Below are 18,275 nucleotides of genomic sequence, written 5' to 3'. Positions count from 1 at the left end.
AAAGTGAAACCCAGGCTCCTTCTGGCCTCACTATTATAGTCAACATGACCTTGACTGAAAGAGTTAAGAGAACCAGTTTAAGGCAGCTGTACTCAGCTTCTCTGAAGGTATAACCCAAACATCAAGAACCTTCTGCTTGTTTCTTTCACGCAGAGAAGCTTCCAGAACCCTCTTGAATTAAGTAGAATAGGAAAGATCTCTACACATCAGATCAATACTTTCTGCACTAAGAAATGCAAACGGACACTTCTTTCAGGGGGGCAGGAGATGCAGGGCCCAACCCTGAGGGAGGAGGGGTCGGTCTTGTTGTTTAGTCGTTTAGTCATGTCCGACTCTTCGTGACCCCATGGACCAGAGCACGCCAGGCACTCCTGTCTTCCACTGCCTCCCGCAGTTTGGTCAGACTCATGTTGGTAGCTTCGAGAACACTGTCCAACCATCTCGTCCCCTTCTCCTTGTGCCCTCCATCTTTCCCAACATCAGGGTCTTTTCCAGGGAGTCTTCTCTTCTCATGAGGCCGCCATAGTCTTGGAGCCTCAGCTTCAGGATCTGTCCTTCCAGTGAGCACTCAGGGCTGATTTCCTTCAGAATGGAGAGGTTTGATCTTCTTGCAGTCCATGGGACTCTCAAGAGTCTCCTCCAGCACCAGAATTCAAAAGCATCAATTCTCCGGCAATCAGCCTTCTTTATGGTCCAGCTCTCACTTCCGTACATTACTACTGGGAAAACCATAGCTTTAACTATACGGACCTTTGTTGGCAAGGTGATGTCTTTGCTTTTTAAGATGCTGTCTAGGTTTGTCATTGCTTTTCTCCCAAGAAGCAGGCGTCTTCTGATTTCGTGACTGCTGATCATGGAACCCAAGAAAGTAAAATCTCACACTGCCTCCATTTCTTCCCCTTCTATTTGCCAGGAGGTGATGGGACCAGTGGCCATGATCTTAGTTTTTTGGGGGTCAGTCTAGCTGAGCTTTAAAAAGAAAGAAGATCCTTGACGACTTGGTCCTGTGACAAAGAAAGCAAAATCTGTATTGCTGGCACCAGTGGGGAAAATAGTGTGTTCAGGTTGTCTGGTTTTTCTGAATGGGAGGCTTGAGAGGAGCTATGGGAGGCTGAGCAAGTCATGAATTTCGGAGGAACCTCAAGACCATTTCAGGTGCTAGCACCTTCCATCAAAAGCAGGATTCTTGCATAGATGACCACTTTTGGAGCATCTCTGATGGAGATCAGGCTGAACCACTTTATTCTTTGAACAACACAATTTAGAATAATGTGGTGCTTTAGAGAGTAACAGCCAAAGAGAAACAAGAGAAGCCTCGCAGTGTGGTTTCTGTCTGAAGGGAGAGTTGAAGGTCGCCACAAAGATGCCAGGAGAACCTTTCTTGCCTTGACAGGCAGCTCTCCGGGAGCCACGTGGGTGGCTGGCCTTCGTTCTATTCTTGCCGGCTACACCAGAGAGCCGCCGCTTGCCCACCTCTCCCCGTGGGAGCACTGATCGACTTCTGCAATGCTGCCTCCTCCCTGTTGCTTTGCAGTCAGGAAAGAAGCTAAGGAGGTGAGGTTTTCTCCAGTTGGAGAAGTGAGATCCTCTCTTGGTGACTGCCTGGATCTCTGGGGGGCTGAGCTGTTCCTTGGACAGAAAGGGGAAACATTCGACACAGAGGACTCCTGCCTCCAACAGAAGATGGTCAGCTCTTCTGTACCTGTTTAGAAGCCAGACAGGAACAGACTGTTCTGAAACCGATTAGCTATTTCAGCCTCTTTCAAGATGTCCAGATTTAGCATTTCTGCTGCCTTTCTGTTGCAAAGGAGGCCACAGGATGAGATGCCCCCTCTGGGTCATTACTGGGAGGCTGTCTGGAAACTTAATTGCCTCGAACCATGAATCCTCAGAGCATCCATTTGTGTGGACAGAGAAGCAGTGTGGTTGAGCTCAGGCTCTCGGTTGCTTTGGAGCCAGGCTGTGTTTGGGGACAGGCAAGAGAAGTTGGCTGGAGGTTTTCCAGAGATGTTGGGAAGAAAAAGCTGCTGCTGGTGAAAGACTCCTGCCACCACAGCAAGGAAGGTTACAGGTCCTTGTCACCCATGAAGGGTAGCAGGGAAAAACTTTAAAATGTATTAGAGTTTCCAAAGGCAATTGTACTTCATCCAGCAGAGCAGCATGAACATAATGGTCACAAATCCAAAACATTCAGGATTGGCACAGTCCATAAGAAATCCAGTTGCAGCACTTAAATAAAACTTACAAACTTGTGATAAGACTAAACCTTAACACTACAGCATACAGAAAAGAGAAAGTGAGTGAGAGCCAGGTTCCTCCTGGCCTGACTATAATAGCCAGTATGACCTTGACAAAAAGGACAACAAAACCAGTTTAAACCAGCTGCACTCGGCTTCCCAGAAGAAATATAACCCAAACAACAGATACCTTCCTGTTTCTTTCACATAGAAAGAAGCCTTCTAGAATCCTCTTCAATTAATCAGAACATGAAAGATCTCTGCACATCAGATCAATACTTTCTGTACTAAGAAATGCAAACTGACCGTTCTTTCCATCTCTGGTTTTGAAAGTGCTTGGGAGGCCCAGATGAAGGTGCGCAGGTTGTGGAACAGGTAATGGGCGTGCAACCATTCCCTCCAGGGATCTCGTGCTGCTCTGGCACCTCTTAAGCCCTCTGTATTGCGGGGGGACAGATCCTGAAGTTGAGGCTCCAGTACTTTGGCCACCTCATGAGAAGAGAAGACTCCCTAGAAAAGACCCTGATGTTGGGAAAGATGGAGGGCACAAGGAGAAGGGGACGACAGAGGATGAGATGGTTGGACAGTGTTCTTGAAGCTACTAACATGAGTTTGGCCAAACTGCGAGAGGCAGTGAAGGATAGGCGTGCCTGGCGTGCTCTGGTCCATGGGGTCACGAAGAGTCGGACACGACTGAACGACTGAACAACAACAACAACATTGCGGGGGGGACGGGACGGCCCTTTGGGTCCCTTCCAACTTTACAATTATGAACAGAAATGCATCTTTGCTCTCCTTCCAAGTTGCTTGCTGTGACTGAGTTGCACGTGCCGCCTCTCATCTCACCCACTCTCTGCAATATTTGCCCAGACCGGCTGCGAATTCTCCCAAGTGCAAGCCAAATGCTTGCAGGGGGCTTTGCGGGGCTGAGACTGCGTGTCACAGATACCAGCTGGGGCTGCAAAAGGCTGTGAGCTGCTGCCGCCTCGCTGCTGCCAGGGGGCACTGCAAAACGGCAATGGCCTCTGCAACACCTCCTGGCTGTGTCATTCTCGGGAGATTCAGTTCCATCTTTGGTGCGGATATTTCTCTCTCCCCCCCCCCCCAGCTTGGGGCCCTGTTTTTAGAACATCAGGATTTCCCCACCAGCTCTTGCTTCTGCCTGGCCTCCCAGTTCTCCGAAGTTTTGATGTGCTCACTTCCTCTCCGAAACATGTGATGTTTCCCACAAGTCCAATGCAATGCAATGGCAAAGAACCTTCCCATTTCTCAATTCCCTCTCCAGATAACAACAGCCCGTCTGAAGCAGCCATTTGAGAGGAACAGATCTCTTTTTGTTGATTCCAGACGGACAGATTCTGGGGCACTTGGCAGCAAGAGCAGAGTGCGAAACGCGAATAACGCTGGCGGTGCCCTCATAAGGAGCATTTACTTGCAGGATCTAGAAGCGGCAAAATGAAGACAGGGCTGTAACTGCTGTCTAAATTGCAAAAGGACAAAATGCAAGTTCACAAATGGCGTCCGAGCTGCAGAGCTCAGGCATGCACATGCGGTCAGCTTGGAAGCGTGGCGAAGAAAGACAAAGGAAGTCATCTCACAGAGTTCTCTCTAGCAAATGTGACAGGAAAGCTCTGTGGGCCTCAGACCCTTCATGTTCCCACCTGCCAAAGCATGACTGTATGGCCTACAGTATTCTGAAGCATCGCTGTGGAGTTAGAGCAGAGCCATCGAGAGCCCCCTCCTCCTCCTCCGTGAATTTTCCAAACCCTCTCTTGAAGCCACCCAAGTTGGTGGCCATGCCTGCCTCCAGTGGGAGGGAGTTCCATAGTTTAACTCTGTGAAGAAGGACTTTCTTCAGACACTTCCACATGCTGCTCCTACCCAGGCCTAAGGAAGCTCATGACACCCGGAAGCTTGCTGCTTTACCAGCCCTCCTCCTCTTCGTCCACTCACTTTTGGCGGAGGATCCGATGAATGCCCTCTGGTGCTCGCCCCAGCCCAGCCCCTCTCACTTGGACACCCAGCCGCCAAGAGGGGTGTGAGCTTTTCACGGGGCTGCAGCCGAGTGAGCTCTGGGGGTTGCGCAGGAGCCATGAGCAACAGCCCTTGGTTCAGTGGCAAGTCCAACGATCAAAAGCTTCTATTTGCTCAGTGCTGCTCAGTGCCATCTCCCGCCCTTAGGTGCAGGAAGTTGGCCAACCCTCCCCGTTCTCTCTGCCCGCTTGCAGCGGCCGCCCAGGTGCTCCTGAGCTGTGCTGCTGCCAGGATCACGGCAGGCCCTACTGGGGTCCACTGGGCAGGGTTGTTGTGTACGTGGGGACATTAACGGATTCCCGACAGGACTTCTGGCTGCACCCATTGGGGGCTGCGTGCATGCCTGAGTTTCAAAGGAACGGGGATGGTTATATGGTTGCAGCCCGGAATCGTTTTGTGCTTGCCCTGTCGGACGACTACGGAGGAAAACAGGAGTGCCTGCGAGTGGCCGGGTAAGTCGGGTCACTTGATGGCCTCTGGAAGGGGAGGGGGCCTCTGTGCCCATTGGCCTATCCTGGCCACCAAATCATTCCCTGTTCCTCTCTCTCACCTGGCTGGAGCCTCCCCTAATGGTGTGGGGACTCAAACGCCAGGCTGGTTCAGGGGCTCATTCAGCTCCTCTTGACACATTGCAGGGTTCCCTCCTGGCCTTGCAAACAGGTGCAGGGGCCGGTCCCCAGCACCCGCCCAGCCTGCATTCCCTCGCTTTTCTCACTTCCCCAATGACAAGTAGAAAAAGATGGTGAAAGGGAATAAGAAAGCGGAGACTGTTGAGGTTTGTTCCCGAAGGAGGAAGTGAGGAGGGCAGCAGCTGCATCGTTCATCTTCCACCCCTTGCAAAGACGCTCCTGTTCACAGGCCAGTGGGGCTTTGCACCATTCCCCCCATTGCTTCCTTTTCTTTATTGAACACGATGTTTACATTCCATCTTTGCAATGAACAAGAAAATAAAAAGGTTCAATTCATTTAAACAAGAATAACAAAACACTGAAACCGCACCAGCAGCAAATAAAAGGAATCAGCCTGAAACCCAAAGGGCAATAAAGATAAAAATATAGGGCTGTTTTATGGTTCAAGGTTTATGCTGTTTTATGGTTCAAGGAATGTGTAAAAAAAAGGATGGTCATACCCTGGCACTTGAAGCTAAGCAGAGCGGGCACCAGGTGAACTTTTCTGGTGAGGGTGTCACCACAGAAAAGCCCCTGCACTGGCTTGACATCTGCTGCTCCACTGTGGGTGGGGTTTGCAAAGAAAGGAGTCCGCTGCTCATGGGCTCAACCTCCAGGAAGGTTCCTATGGGAGCAGGTGGTCTGTCCCATTACCAGGCCCCAAATCCCATCGGACTTGGACGGCCAAAGCCAGCTCTTTCCATTGTGCCTGGAAGCACAGCTCTCAGGCTAGCGCAGCGTCATTCAGGCGATGCACCACAGCTCTGAGCTCCTGCAGCCTACACCCCCTCTGGCTGGTGAGCTGCTGCGCTGCTGCACCCTGTGGAAGTCCACCCAGCGTTTGAGGAGCAGGTTTCTTCTGGAGCTGAGCTTGCGACCAAGGTGGTTTTCTTGCCAGCTCCGCTTTGTAGGAGCTCCCTGCTCTTGCTCCTGCTCCTCTTCCTCCTTTGGTAGGCAAAGCTTCACAATGACAGAGGAGCCCCATCTCTTTTCTTCCCCCCCCCCCGCTCTTCAGCTCCGAAGGCTCATGACCAGTTCCAGGCAACTGTCTCTCCTACACCTTGCTCCCATTTTTCCGAGCTGTTTCTTCCTCCGCAGGAGCACCATCTCTTTGATTTACACCTCCTGTATCTCCTGCCATTCCTCCAGGAAGCTCAAGGTGGTGGGCCCGGCTCTTGCCCTCACCATATCATCCTCACCACAACAACCCCCCCCCCGCAAGGTAGGTTAGGCTGAGAGGCAGTGACTGGCCTAAAGGCCACCCGGTGAGCTTCATGGCTGAGGGAGGATTTGAACCCAGCTCTCCCAGGTCCTAGCCTGACACTCTCACTCCTGCACCACACTGGCCCTCACCTTGCGGTTGCTGGTGGGTTGATTCTTCTAGCGAAGGCTTCCTAAGGCAGGGGCTGCCTTCGTCCTCGCAGCTGATAACATTTGCCAGCTTAAAAGTTTCCTGGCCCCCAAGTGACCCTGGCAGAATACGATGCCAGTGCTCTGGGACTCAACCCTCCTGAGTGGTGCACACGGCCAGATTGAATGACGCAGCTGAAACTCTTCCAGGAGTGGAATTGGGTTGCTCTCTCCCAGGCACCGGAATATTGCCTGGTGGTGGGGTCCGAGGTGTGCAGGAGATGCTGGGGAGCCTCAGGCTATGAAGGAAGCCAGACGAAGGTGAGCGCAAGTGGCTCAAGCCTGGCCCTGAAGCCGACCGGGTGCTGCTTAGAGCATGTAGTTGCGCCTCCCCCTCCCCGCCCACCAATGCAGCAGTGACGCAGGCTGTGAAGAAGGCTGCTTCTGCACCTGGCATGGCACCTCCTGGTGGTCAATGGGTGCAAAATACGCCTGGCGCCTGGCTAATTTTGAACACTGGAGGACAGCTCCCTGCACTCTCCCTGCATCACCATTGGGTGGGGCGGGAGGAGCCTCTGGTCTGGCCAGGGATTCGACCTTGGCCTCCAGATCCCCCCTTGCTCCTCTTCCATGCACCAAAATGCCACCTGGCCACCTGGGAATAAGGTTGAAACGCAGGTGTCCTGTAGGGATGGGCTGGGGAACTTTTTCAGCTCAGGGGCCACATTTACTTCTGGGCAACCTTCTAGGGGCCGGGTGAAAAGCGAGTGTAGAAATTAACATGGATTTTACTCTCACACAATAGGCTTACTCCAATTCACATTTGCGCCTCTCTCTCCCTGGCAAGCAGGGATGCGGGTGGCGCTGTGGTCTCAACCACAGAGCCTAGGGCTTCCTGATCAGAAGGTTGGCGGTTCAAATCTCCGTGACGGCGTGAGCTCCCGTTGCTTGGTCCCTGCTCCTGCCAACCTAGCAGTTCAAAAGCACGTCAAAGTGCAAGTAGATAAATAGGTACCGCTCCGGCGGGAAGGTAAACAGCGTTTCTGTGTGCTGCTCTGGTTCACCAGAAGTGGCTTAGTCATGCTGGCCACAGGACCCGGAAGCTGTACGCCGGCTCCCTCGGCCAGTAAAGCGAGATGAGCGCCACAACCCCAGTGTCATCCGCGACTGGACCTAATGGTCAGGGGTCTCTTTACCTTTACTCCCTGGCAAGTGGGAATTTAGGGACAAATTCTAGGCAGCAAACACACTCAAGGAGGGTGCCAAGCAAGGCTGGTGTGGCATGGGAATCCCAAGTGCCAGAGAGCAATGCCTTGAGGGCCACACTGGCCCCCAGGCTAAGGGTTCTCATCCTTTCCCTAGAGGAGCTTGAGGAGAGGATACGACGTCTGCATTTTTGCATCATTCCAGAAAACACCTAACTGGGCTGGAGGAAGGAGGCCAGCTCCCGCCTGGCGAGAGGGAAGAGGCAGGGCTGCCTAGGGGCTGTGATGGAGCTGCTGCCAGCAGGCGTCCTGGCTCCACGTGCTGCTTCCACAGAGCTCTTTATTATCTGCGCTGTTTTAGCAAGCTCCACTGTGCCGTTCTTGTCTCTCAGGCTTGAGTAGCCGCGATGATATTCCCTTGCGAGGCTCCCCTGAGGATCGGCAGCTTTAGGAGGCTTGGCTGCTGCATCTTGGCTCCTCTGTCATCTCAGGGAGCCCAGCAGCTGCCTCGAAGGCCAGCCCAGCAGCAGGACCCAGGGGAGGGAGACAGGCAGCCAGTCCCAGCACAGGACATCAGGAGAGTCGGCTGCACCAGACCAATGGCCCGTTTAGTCCTCTCGCATGGGCCAAGCAGATGCCTCAGCGGGAAACCCACAGGCAGGATCTGAGCCCAAGTGCAACTCCCCTTCCTGCAGTCTCAAGCAACTGGGATTCAGAAGCATGGCTGCCTCCAGCTGCGGAGGTGGAACAGAGCCATCCTGGCTAAGAGCCATTGACCGCCGCCTTCTCCTCTTCCGGGAATTTGTCCAGTCCTCTCTTAAGGCCATCTGAGTTTCTGGCCGTCTCTGCCTCCTGTGGCACAGCCTCCAACATTTCTCTGATGAAATCAGGGACGTCAATCCATAAGGATAATTTTACTCTTTAATCCCCACACATCTTACTGGGTTTCCCCAGCTACTCTGGGCAGCTTCCAACGGATATACAGTATATATATATATATATATATATATATTTAATTAAATAAAAAAAAAACCCTTCCCTACACAGGGTTGCCTTCCTGCAGCTTGGGGGGTCAGATAACTCCATACCCGCCAACATTTCTCCGATGAAAATAGGGACATCCTAAGGAAAAGCAGGACATTCTGGGCTCAAATCAGAAAGAGGGACGTCTTCTCTAAATCAGGGACGTCCCTGGAAAATAGGGACATTTGGAGGGTCTGCTGAGGGAGGGAGTTTCGCAGTTTAACTCTGCACTGCATGAAGAAGAAGAAGAAGAAGAAGAAGAAGAAGAAGAAGAAGAAGAAGAAGAAGAAGAAGAAGAAGAAGAAGAGGAGGAGGAGGAGGAGGAGGAGGAGGAGGAGGAGGAGGAGGAGGAGTAGTAGTTTTGGATTTGATATCCTGCTTTATCACTTCCCAAAGGAGTCTCAAAGCAGCTAACATTTTCCTTTCCCTTCCTCCCCCACAAAAAAACTCTTTGTGAGGTATCTGAAGAAGTGTGCATGCACACGAAAGCTCATACCAAGAACAAACTTAGTTGGTCTCTAAGGTGCTACTGGAAGAATGTTTTTTATTTTTTATTTTGTTTTGACTATGGCAGACCAACACGGCTACCTACCTGTATCTGTGAGGTGAGCAAGACTGAGAGACTTCAGGAAAGTGTGACTAGCCCAAGGTCACCCAGCAGCTGCATGTGGAGGAGCGGAGACGCAAACCCGGTTCCCCAGATTACGAGTCCACCGCTCTTAACCACTACACCACACTGGCTCCTTTTATCTGTGCTGAATCTCCAAACCTTGCACTTCATCGGAAGCCCTCGAATTCTAGTGTTCTCAAGGCCAGGCATCAATGTATAACAAACTTCTATCCTGTCGCCTCTCCCTCGCCTTTTCTCTAAGCTGAAAAGTCCCAAATGCTGCCCCCTTTCCTTTTGGGGAGCCTCTCCACCCCCTGGGTCATTTCAGCGGCTCTCTTCTGAAGGGGGCGGCTGGCTTGTTTGGATGCCCTTCCCGCTCCCCACCCGTTGGCACCAGCTCCCTCTTGGTCCTTCTGCTCCAGGCTCCCCACCCGCAGGGTCTGACCCTGCCCAGGCCCTCGGCTTCCCTCACAGCCTTGCAGCTGCTTTAAGGAAGCAAGCACCCTTTCCCTATCTACAGGAAGCGGCGGCCGGGGGGGGGGGGCTGACAGAAGCCTTTGGCCTGAGGCCAAGACCACAGAGTGGAGCAAAGAGGAGGAGGAGGAAACTCTACAGAGCCCAACTCCTCTGCCTGGGACCTGGAAGAGCTGGCCGGGCTTTGCCTGGCTCTGAGCCCCTCCAATCGGCAGGTCTCGGGGTGCCTCCTGTTCCCCATAACTGTGGCCCCCTCTGCTCCCCTCCCCATAACCGGCTCCATGCTGTGCAGAGTCGGGTTTGGACTAGGGAGGGGTGAAGCGACTGACACATCTGGAAGTTGGAAAGGGCCCATGGAGGCGGAGGAAGTGAGCAGCCCGGCTGCTGGGAGGCGACGCCTTGCAGGGTAAGGTGGGAGCTCCTGGGGTGACTTGTTTGCCTTCCTGTCAGCCCCAGATGTGGCCCAGCTGCTGTCTGAGAGGAGGAGGAGGAGCTGCTGCTGCTTGGGCAACTCTCTTCCCACGCCTACTTTCCAGGAGGGCGTCGGGAGCCGGAGCAAATCTAGGAGCTTTGCTGGGAGGTCAGACTGCAGAGCTGTGCCCCCTGCCTCTTTGCAGAAGCCCCTCTCTGCTCTGGGGCAAAGGAAATGCCACGGGACATGTTTGGGCTCCTGCAGAGGGTCTTGGCGTCAAGGCAAAGGAGCAACAGGGAAGCCCATCCTCCTGCAGAGAGCGGGGTATGTTGGTCCAAGGCAGGAGGCGCAGCCAGGTTCCTGGCCTGGGTTCAGCTGGGCATTCGGCGGCGGCAGGTCCCCTCCTGAGCCCTTGGGATGTTCTGGCGGATGCAGGTTTCCTTGCTTGGAACTGCAAAGGAGTTTTTACAAGCAGGACCCACTGACACTTTAGCGCTGATGCGGGTTGGTATGCAACAGAAAAGTGAGTTGGGCTTTTGCTGGCTGTCTTGGGTGCCACTCTGCTCCCCTGGAATTTGCTCTTGCTATGCGGCCAGGATCCCGGATCTTCCCTGGCATGGAGAGCGGGCTGGTGGTGGGGGAGGAGGGAGACAGCTGAATGGAACGAAGGGAGACATTTGGGGAGCCTCGTGGGGCCCCTGGATCAGGAGGCCCGGCTGGGGGGGGGAACCCCCTGGGGTCGGGACGAAGGTCCTGGAAGGCCCCTGGGAAGAGACAGGCTTCTGCTTGACAGTTCCAGCCAGCGAGGGGAGCTACCCCCCCCCAAATTACACTTTTGGGTTACCAAGGCAGTGGAGCTTTGGTCAAGTTGGGGAAGGAAAATGTGGCTAAAAGCCCAAAGCTGGAGGACTGGATAAAAGGCAGAGCCTTGCTTTAATCCCGTGCGTCCTCAGATCAGAGGTTTGTGTGTGTCTTTCTGTTTTGCACACCTGCATCCTGGCTAGTTAAGCCACATCCGCACGAGGTCTGCTCACCTGTTTCAGTCATTTGCCTTTGATCTGACTGACTATGTGAGTTTGCATGTTACCCAAATGCTTTTCTATTTCTGGGACTGCGAGGGGGGTCGTCTAGCCCAACCACCCGCAATGCAGGAATCACAACCCAAACATCTGACAGGTGACCTCTACTTAAAAACTTCCAAGGAAGGAGAGTCCGCCACCTTCCAAGGGAGACCCGTCCACTGTCAAACAAAGCCTTTCTCCTCTCTCCACATGGCAGAACCAAAATAGCCTCTCCAGGTCAGAAAGTGAAGGTGCCTCACTTTCTCCCTCGATTCCTCTTTCCCTTTCGCACTGTCTGAGGATTCCCCGGCAGCCCAAAGCCGAGCTTGTTGTCTCCTCCTTCCAGGCCAAATGAGAAGGCTTTTAATTCCTTGATGGCTTCCTGCTTGTGGGATGCTGTTCGTTAGATATCTTTAGGCGCCAGGCAAAAACTTCCCTCTATAGCCTGGCCTTTGGCCTTTAACTCTGTGTGGCCTTTTAGAAGTGGGTGGGCTGTTAAATCGCTTTGGGTTGTCCTGGGCAAGATGAACAAATTTAATGAATAATATTGTTGGCATCTGCCTGTCTTGAAAGACAATGGAGTGCGCCTCTGGGGGTGAGGTCAAACCGCTGTGCTGGCAGCACTGAAGTGACCTCCCTGGGGTGCAAGCCCAGGCTGCGTGTCTGGAGGTCCTGGGCTGCCCAGGTGACAAGAACCCCTCTCGGCCTCCCTCACGTGGCCCTAAGGGAAGCAGAGGAAGATGTTGGGCACCAGCTTGGCTGCCAGAGTTGCCAGAAGGAGGCATTCAAGGAGCCATCCACTCCAGATTTGTGCTGGGTTTACTCCTGAAGCCTTTCTTCTCCTGAAGGCAGCAGAGGTTGAGGGTCAGAAATGTCCCTGCCTAAAGAGGTGTAACCTGCATCATTTCTCTGGCAGAGATCCACACAGCTCTAATGCTGCTTATTTGGCCTCCACTCCTACCTATTTTTTAATTGGCCTGGATTTCTGGCCTGCTGGGTTTTGGTTCTGCCAAAATTATAGTCTTGCCGCAGCAAGCGGAGCAGAGTCTTTGCTGGAGCTGCCGGTGTTCAAAATGCTTGGAAGGTGCATGAGAGTTCTTCTTCTGGCAAAATGATGTGCAAAACGGAAAATTAAAAATAGATTTGGTGACGCGGCCCAAGCTGGAGCCGACCCTGGACAGTGGTGCGATCTCCAAAAAAGGAGACGTTCCACGGAGCTCCCAGGCAGATGTCGCTCAACTAGATAATTTATTATTTCTTCATCCTAATGCGTATAGATAGACCAAGGAATGAAACAATTTATCAAAACACTTCAAATGACAGAAGTGGAATCTCTCATTTACTCTATCGAGCACCACAAAAACCGTTCCTGTTCATCACAGAGACCGTTAACCATTCCCCTCTGAGCTGCTGACTGACTGGGCTCACTTGCGAATGGCTGCAGCTGGTTTGTGCGAAAAAAGGGAATGAGTTTTGTTATTTGGAACGGAACATTTAAAATTAAGCAAATGGATTCTTTATACACTGCTCATCTCAAGCCCAAAGCAGTGGACGTCTCATAAATACATCTAAAATATACCTCCTCATAATTCAACACCAATCAAAACTAATCTTCAAACTGAAGACATTGGCTCTGCTATTCCCTCTTGCAAGAGGCCTTCTCAACCAGGGTGTCCTCTCAGCCAATACTTTTCAAATCAACTACCGGTATACACTGCTAGCCCTCCCCCCCCCTGCACCCCTTGTCCAAGCAGTGAGAGGCTCCAGGGGAGCAGGGCATTGTAAGACTGGGGCTTCTTTTTGGATATGCACAAGGCACAGCCCAAACTGTTGCCCCTCCCAGCTCATCTCCAACACCCTGAATGCTGCGAGGGTCCTCTGCCCCTCCTCTCCTCTCTCCCTGCCCCTTTCTTCTAAGGGTCCAGTCTTCTAGGGCTTAACAGCCCCTCCCAGGTGATCTCCTGAACAGGAGAAGCCAGCCTGGCTTGATTTTAACATGCTAACTCCAGTGTCTGGTACCCAGGAATCGGGGGGGGGGTGTCCAAGCAAATTCATAGCAATATTTTTAGCATGCCCTGGAAAATAGTATAGGCTGCATCCCTCTTGCTACTGTCGGGGGTCAAGGACCAGCTCTCCCCGGACGTCCTTGCACTCTTGCCCTGCTTTTGAAGGTGTGTGCCCTAGCTTGCTTCCCCTCATGTGTCCGGAATGTGGTTTGCAATACCTCCAGAAGCAGAGCAGAGCAAGGCCTTCTGGACCTGCCTGGTGCCGGCCTCTGCAAGGTCTCCGGGGGCTTCCCTCCCTGCCGGAGCCGAGCAGGGCTAGTTGCCACCACGTCCCTCAAGCGCCATTAAAGGCGACATCGCGGCCGTTGTGCAAATCTGTTTCAGGCCCCAGCTGCCTATTCTTCCCCCTCTCTGTTTCTGCAGAGGAACAATCCCTGCGCACTGGAGGGGAACAGTATGGCCTTTAATTGCTGGGCTCTCCTGTTACTGCAGATAGTTGTCTCGGAAGGGGTGGCAGACGCCTGGTCGTCTCTGGTTACTTGGCACCTCTCTGGGCAGGTAACAGTATAACACTAGATGAAGACCTGTAGCTGGAGGGAGGGCGGCTCTTGCAGGGTGGGGCAGGGAGACAGAAGGCTTTGCCCCTGCCCTGGTCCAGAGACCCCTCCCCACCGAGCCCATTTGCCCCAGGATGGAGGCTGGATCCCATTTGCCTTTCAACTGTTGGTGAGGAAGCCTCACTTTAGCTCTGCCGATGACTGTCTCCTCCTCCTCCCTCCTCTTGGTGTCTCTGTATCTGATGCTTGCTTGGTCCTGGGACCAGGTGAGGGGCCCCTGCCCCCCCAATTATGGCAGGGGCAAGGAGGGTGGGGGTGGAAGACTAAGACTAAGAGGGAAAGGGAGAGGAGAGGAGCAAAGAATGACTAGCAGCACGCATCCTGTCTGCATCTGACGTGGCTGCTTGGTGTTCCTTGAGGGCTAGTAGCTTACGAGGCGGACGGGACTCCCTTGGAAGGGGTGGACTCTCCTTCCATTGGAGGTTTTCAAGCAGAGGTTCGGTGGTTGTCTGTCATGGATGCTTGAGCTGAGATTCCTGCGTTGCAGGCAGGGGGTTGGGCTAGATGACCCTGGGGCCCCTTCCATCTCTGCAATTCAAGGATTTCAGGTGCTGCCCAGGAGACTCCTGGCAACCTGAGATTTGGCTTCTGACTGTGATCTGTAGATGGAGCTCTTCCTTGCCACAGCTGCTTGCCCTGTTTCCCCCTGGGGTGCAACTGCCTTTCGCCTCTTTCCGCTCCCTGCCTCTGCTGCTCCCCTGCTGCTTTCTGGTCCTTTCCCATGAGGAGCTCTCTCGAAACTCCTGCAACAGGCAAAACAGATCCCTCTATATTGGCGATGGGGGTGGTTTCTCTTAGCACCATCTTATTGCTTGGAAGGCTTATCCACTGCGTTTCAGGACAGTTGCCTATCGACCTGTTCACTTTTTTTTTTAATTCATAAAATTTATATATACACTGTTTGATTGTTTAAAAAACAACCCTCAAATTAGTTTACGAAAAAGACAAAACGCTAAAATTATCATAAGAAGAATTGGCAACAACGATTTAAGACTTCTGAAAAGCTAAGGCAGCAATAGACTAAAAGCAGGCTAAAAATTGCACCGGCCTCCTGAATATCTCGACAGGCTTGCCTAAGCAAAAATGTCAAAAAGTGTTCACTGAAGGCACCTGCCTGATGTCACTAGGCAGGGAGTTCCTCATTGTGGTTCTTGCCCTTTTGGGGAGGCTGGGAGGGTGTCGCTTTGCCCCTCCTGCCTCTCCGTGCTGAACACCTGGGCAGGAGGACAGGTGAGCGACAGGCCCCCAGGTGGGCTGCAGCACACAGTCACCTGCTGCGAGGCAAAGTGAGTAGCACAGGTGAGCGGCAGCGAGACGGCCCTCCTCCTCCTCCTCCTCCTCCACCTCGTGGTGCTGTAACTGTACCTGCCCCCTGAACTGTGTCTGCTTCCTCAGAAATAGGGCTGAGCCACCCGGCTGGAGAAGCAAGAGGGCCCTTGGAGTCAAGATCTTTCTTTCTCTCCCTCTCCAGGAACTCCAGAGCAGACTGCTGAAAGGATCTGCCGGGATGCCGCTCTTTGGATTGGGGTCCGGCCAGAAGAAGCGGCTGGAAGGTAAGCGAGCTGGACTCTTGCCGTGGACACAGTTCCCCGGCTCTTGCCCCGGTGCCCTGCAGACTCAGCTGCCGCCTGGCACTCCATCCGTCCGTCTCTCCAGTGGCAGGGCACAGCCTGCACCTGCCGGGCGTCTGGTTACAGTTCCCTGCCTGGAGGAAGAGCCCAGAGCCCAGGCCATGTGCCAAGGAGGCTGGCTAGGCAGCCCCTTCCCACAAGGAGTGGAGGGGCAGGGGGTTTCTCTCCCAAAGAGATCCGATTTGTGGGTCGCAGAGATGAACACAGGACACCGGGCTTGGTCCAGTCGCTTTGGCCTGGGGGAAGAGCTCCTTGCAGTTCATAGAATCGTGGAATTGTCGCATTGGAAGGGATCCTGAGGGTCATCTAGTCCAACCCCCTGCAATGGAGGAATCTGTCCAGACTCCTGTTCTCACAGTGGCCAGCCAGAGGCCCCAATGGGGCACCCTCCAGCAGCCCCTCCTGTGGTTTCCAGCAACTGGGATTCAGAAACACGGCTGCCTCTCACTATCAGTGCCTGACTAAACCCTGTGGAGGCCCCTAGGCAGCAGGAATCTCAAGGGACCCCCTCCCAAATTATCTCCTAATTTTTAAAAATTTTCTTTCAAGACCAAATCAATATTGTTTTGGTCCGTTGCCGTGGGGGACATCATCCGGGGCCTCCTCTGCCTGTTTGGTAATCCGGCACAGCTAACTAAGCAGGCAGAGCTGAGCTGCCACAGAGAGTGGCCTTGTGTGTGGAAGTGCTGGCTCTGTCCCTGTCCTGCCCTCCGTCCTCCCCATGTGATGGGGCAGCTTCTGCACGAGCCCAGCAGCCGGATTGCTGCAGAGCTTTTCTCTCCAGGCTGTGGGGTGCAGCAGGAGCACGGACCTCTCTGGAGCTCCGTCGCTTTGCCCCCCTCTTGGCCGTTCTCCCTCGAGCGACGCCAACGCCCAGCAAGGGCTTCTGTCTCTCCAGGCTGCCACATGTGCAGGGAAACGGGAAGTGGGAGAAGGTTTGTGGCCCAGCTAGAGAGCCTGGCCTCTTTCCCCTTTCACCTCTCACTTCTCCTCCGACTCTTCAGGGTGGGGAAGTGCAAGGACCACTTCCTAGAGGGTGGCTGGACCTTTGGGAAGCAAAGGAGGAGAATCTCTCCCCAGGGCTTGGAGCAAAGTGTCTTCCTGCACGTGGCCTGGCTTGGGGGGCTTTCAGGGCTCCCCGCCCCCATCCGGTGATTCAAGACGAACTCCGGCAGTGCATTTTGGCTTGTGTGTGTCGGGAGGGGGTGGGGTGGGGAGGCTGAATTTCTCATTTTGTGCTCAATGGGCAGCTGAAGCAAGAAGAGAGGAAATTGTGCAACCTGCCAGACCATTGCCTGCTGATTCCTCCCCTGAAAGCCTTTGACATGTCCATGCAAAGTCCCCCTTCGCTCCCCTCGCCCTGGCCAAGACGTGCCCCATTTGGAGACTGGTCTGCCCCTTTCATGCAGGAGGGAAAGGGGGGGGCTTGGTTGCTCCTGCGAGGTTTATTTCTCACCCACCCCTCACCCCAAACCTATTTCTTGCAGGAGAGCAGCCCAGTAGGAAACCACAAGCCGAGTTTTGTGTGAAGCCAAGAAGCCATCAGTTGTGGGGGTGGAGTGGGGTGTGTGTGGAGTCAAGGCTGCCCACTAGTGATCTTTATTCCGAGGAATGCTTACCTATATTTCTTTGTGCTGTGGTTTAAAACAGTTTAAACACAAGCAATTGATACTAGCACACATGAACCAGACCTCAAATGGCTTTCCAAACACCCTTATTATGTAACAGTGCCGGCATGGGTGGGTCCCCTGTCTTGCAGGCCCTCCTTTGGGTTCCTCTTCCTCCTCCCTGCAGTCTCTCCTGGCCTCCCTCTCCTTCCAACTGTCACCAACTGACTTTCCCTTTCTTAGAACTTTCCCAGCGCTCTCTTCCTCTTCCTCTGACCCGCCACCCACATCCTGTCAACTCAGGAGAGGGTGCATGGCACCCATTCACCCGCTGGCTGCAGCTGGAGAGAGTGGCTGGGCTGAGCTGCCCTCCTAGCGCTGCTGCCAGGCCCACCTGGGGAGACCTCAAATAAATGTATGTTTACGATTTAGGGGGGGCTGCATATGACAGTGCCTGGGGACCCCGGATCCGGGGGATTCGGAGCTGATTCGGCCAGGGGGAAAGATGAGAAGAGCAAATATCCAGAAGGAAAGCGCAGGATGTCGGAGCTGAAGTAGGTCCCCCTCCTCTCACCCTTCCGAAACAATTCCCTCTTCTGAAAAGATCAGAAACCTGAATGCTGCCAAGGATCGGGTGGTGGGTGGAAGGAAGCCTGTTCTGTAGCCTCAGGCCAGGCTGGTGGGAAGCAGGTTTGGGGTGGGCCTGAGCTCAGTGGGAGCTAGAGCTTTGCATGCAGGGAGGTCCTGAGTGCAGCCAGCAGCATCTTCAAGAAGGCCTTGGGAAGACCCAGGCTGACACCCTGCCAGACAGTGGATGCAGAAGATGGGCTGGCGGCAGCTGCCTCTGCTCCTGGGGTTGGCTAGCAGCTTCCAGAAAAAAACCTTCCCTGAGCTCTGGCTCCGAGGAGATGCTGTGAGTTATGAGAAGGAGGCCGAGGTGTGCCTTGTGAATCCTCCGGGGGACCCCGCGAGCAGCACAGAATCCGAGGCAGAACCACACCAGTCTCTCTGAGGTCCAGCAGCCCAACTAGGGGAGGACCTGCCCAAGGCTGGCATGGGTCTCCTTTGGCCTTCGTGACGTGGGGGCCGTAGCATGTGGTGATGGGTCAAGCAGAAGAGCTGGGCCCTGGCTTGCAGCCGAGGAAAGACGAGAAGGTAAGAGGAGTCTGTGGACCCGGCCAGTGACCCATCTAGCCCAGCATCCTGTTCTAGACGCCTCTCTGGGGAACCAGAAAAGCCCTCTCTTCTCCTGCCATTTCCAGCAACTGGTATTCTGAAAAAGCACCGCTGACTCCGGCTGTGGAGTCATCCTGGCTAGGAGCCATCCATACCCCTTCTTC

At 53.8% G+C, this 18,275-nt stretch overlaps 1 protein-coding gene across 5 annotated transcripts in view; it reads left to right on the top strand.

The window, feature by feature from the left end:
- The first annotated feature begins 9,935 nt into the window (after window positions 1–9,935).
- The window catches only part of LOC117054943 (phospholipid-transporting ATPase ID-like), a 65,131-nt gene continuing 56,791 nt past the window's right edge, over window positions 9,936–18,275 (top strand). For 2 of the 5 annotated variants that reach the window (XR_004427555.1, XM_033164194.1), the window contains exon 1: window positions 17,382–17,489. Coding sequence is in view for 1 of the 5 variants with exons in the window: in XM_033164193.1 (XP_033020084.1) it covers window positions 15,205–15,250 (46 nt within the window). In the remaining 4 variants the exon portion in view is untranslated. Of the gene's footprint in view, window positions 10,008–15,168; window positions 15,251–17,381; window positions 17,490–18,275 lie in introns of those variants that run through there. The other 3 variants (XM_033164193.1, XM_033164192.1, XM_033164191.1) reach the window with 3 other exon arrangements.

This window comes from Lacerta agilis, chromosome 11, assembly GCF_009819535.1.
Source record: "Lacerta agilis isolate rLacAgi1 chromosome 11, rLacAgi1.pri, whole genome shotgun sequence".
Classification (NCBI taxonomy): domain Eukaryota; kingdom Metazoa; phylum Chordata; class Lepidosauria; order Squamata; family Lacertidae; genus Lacerta; species Lacerta agilis.
Note: the sequence above shows the minus strand (reverse complement) of the source record. Positions and strands in the feature narration are given on the sequence as shown.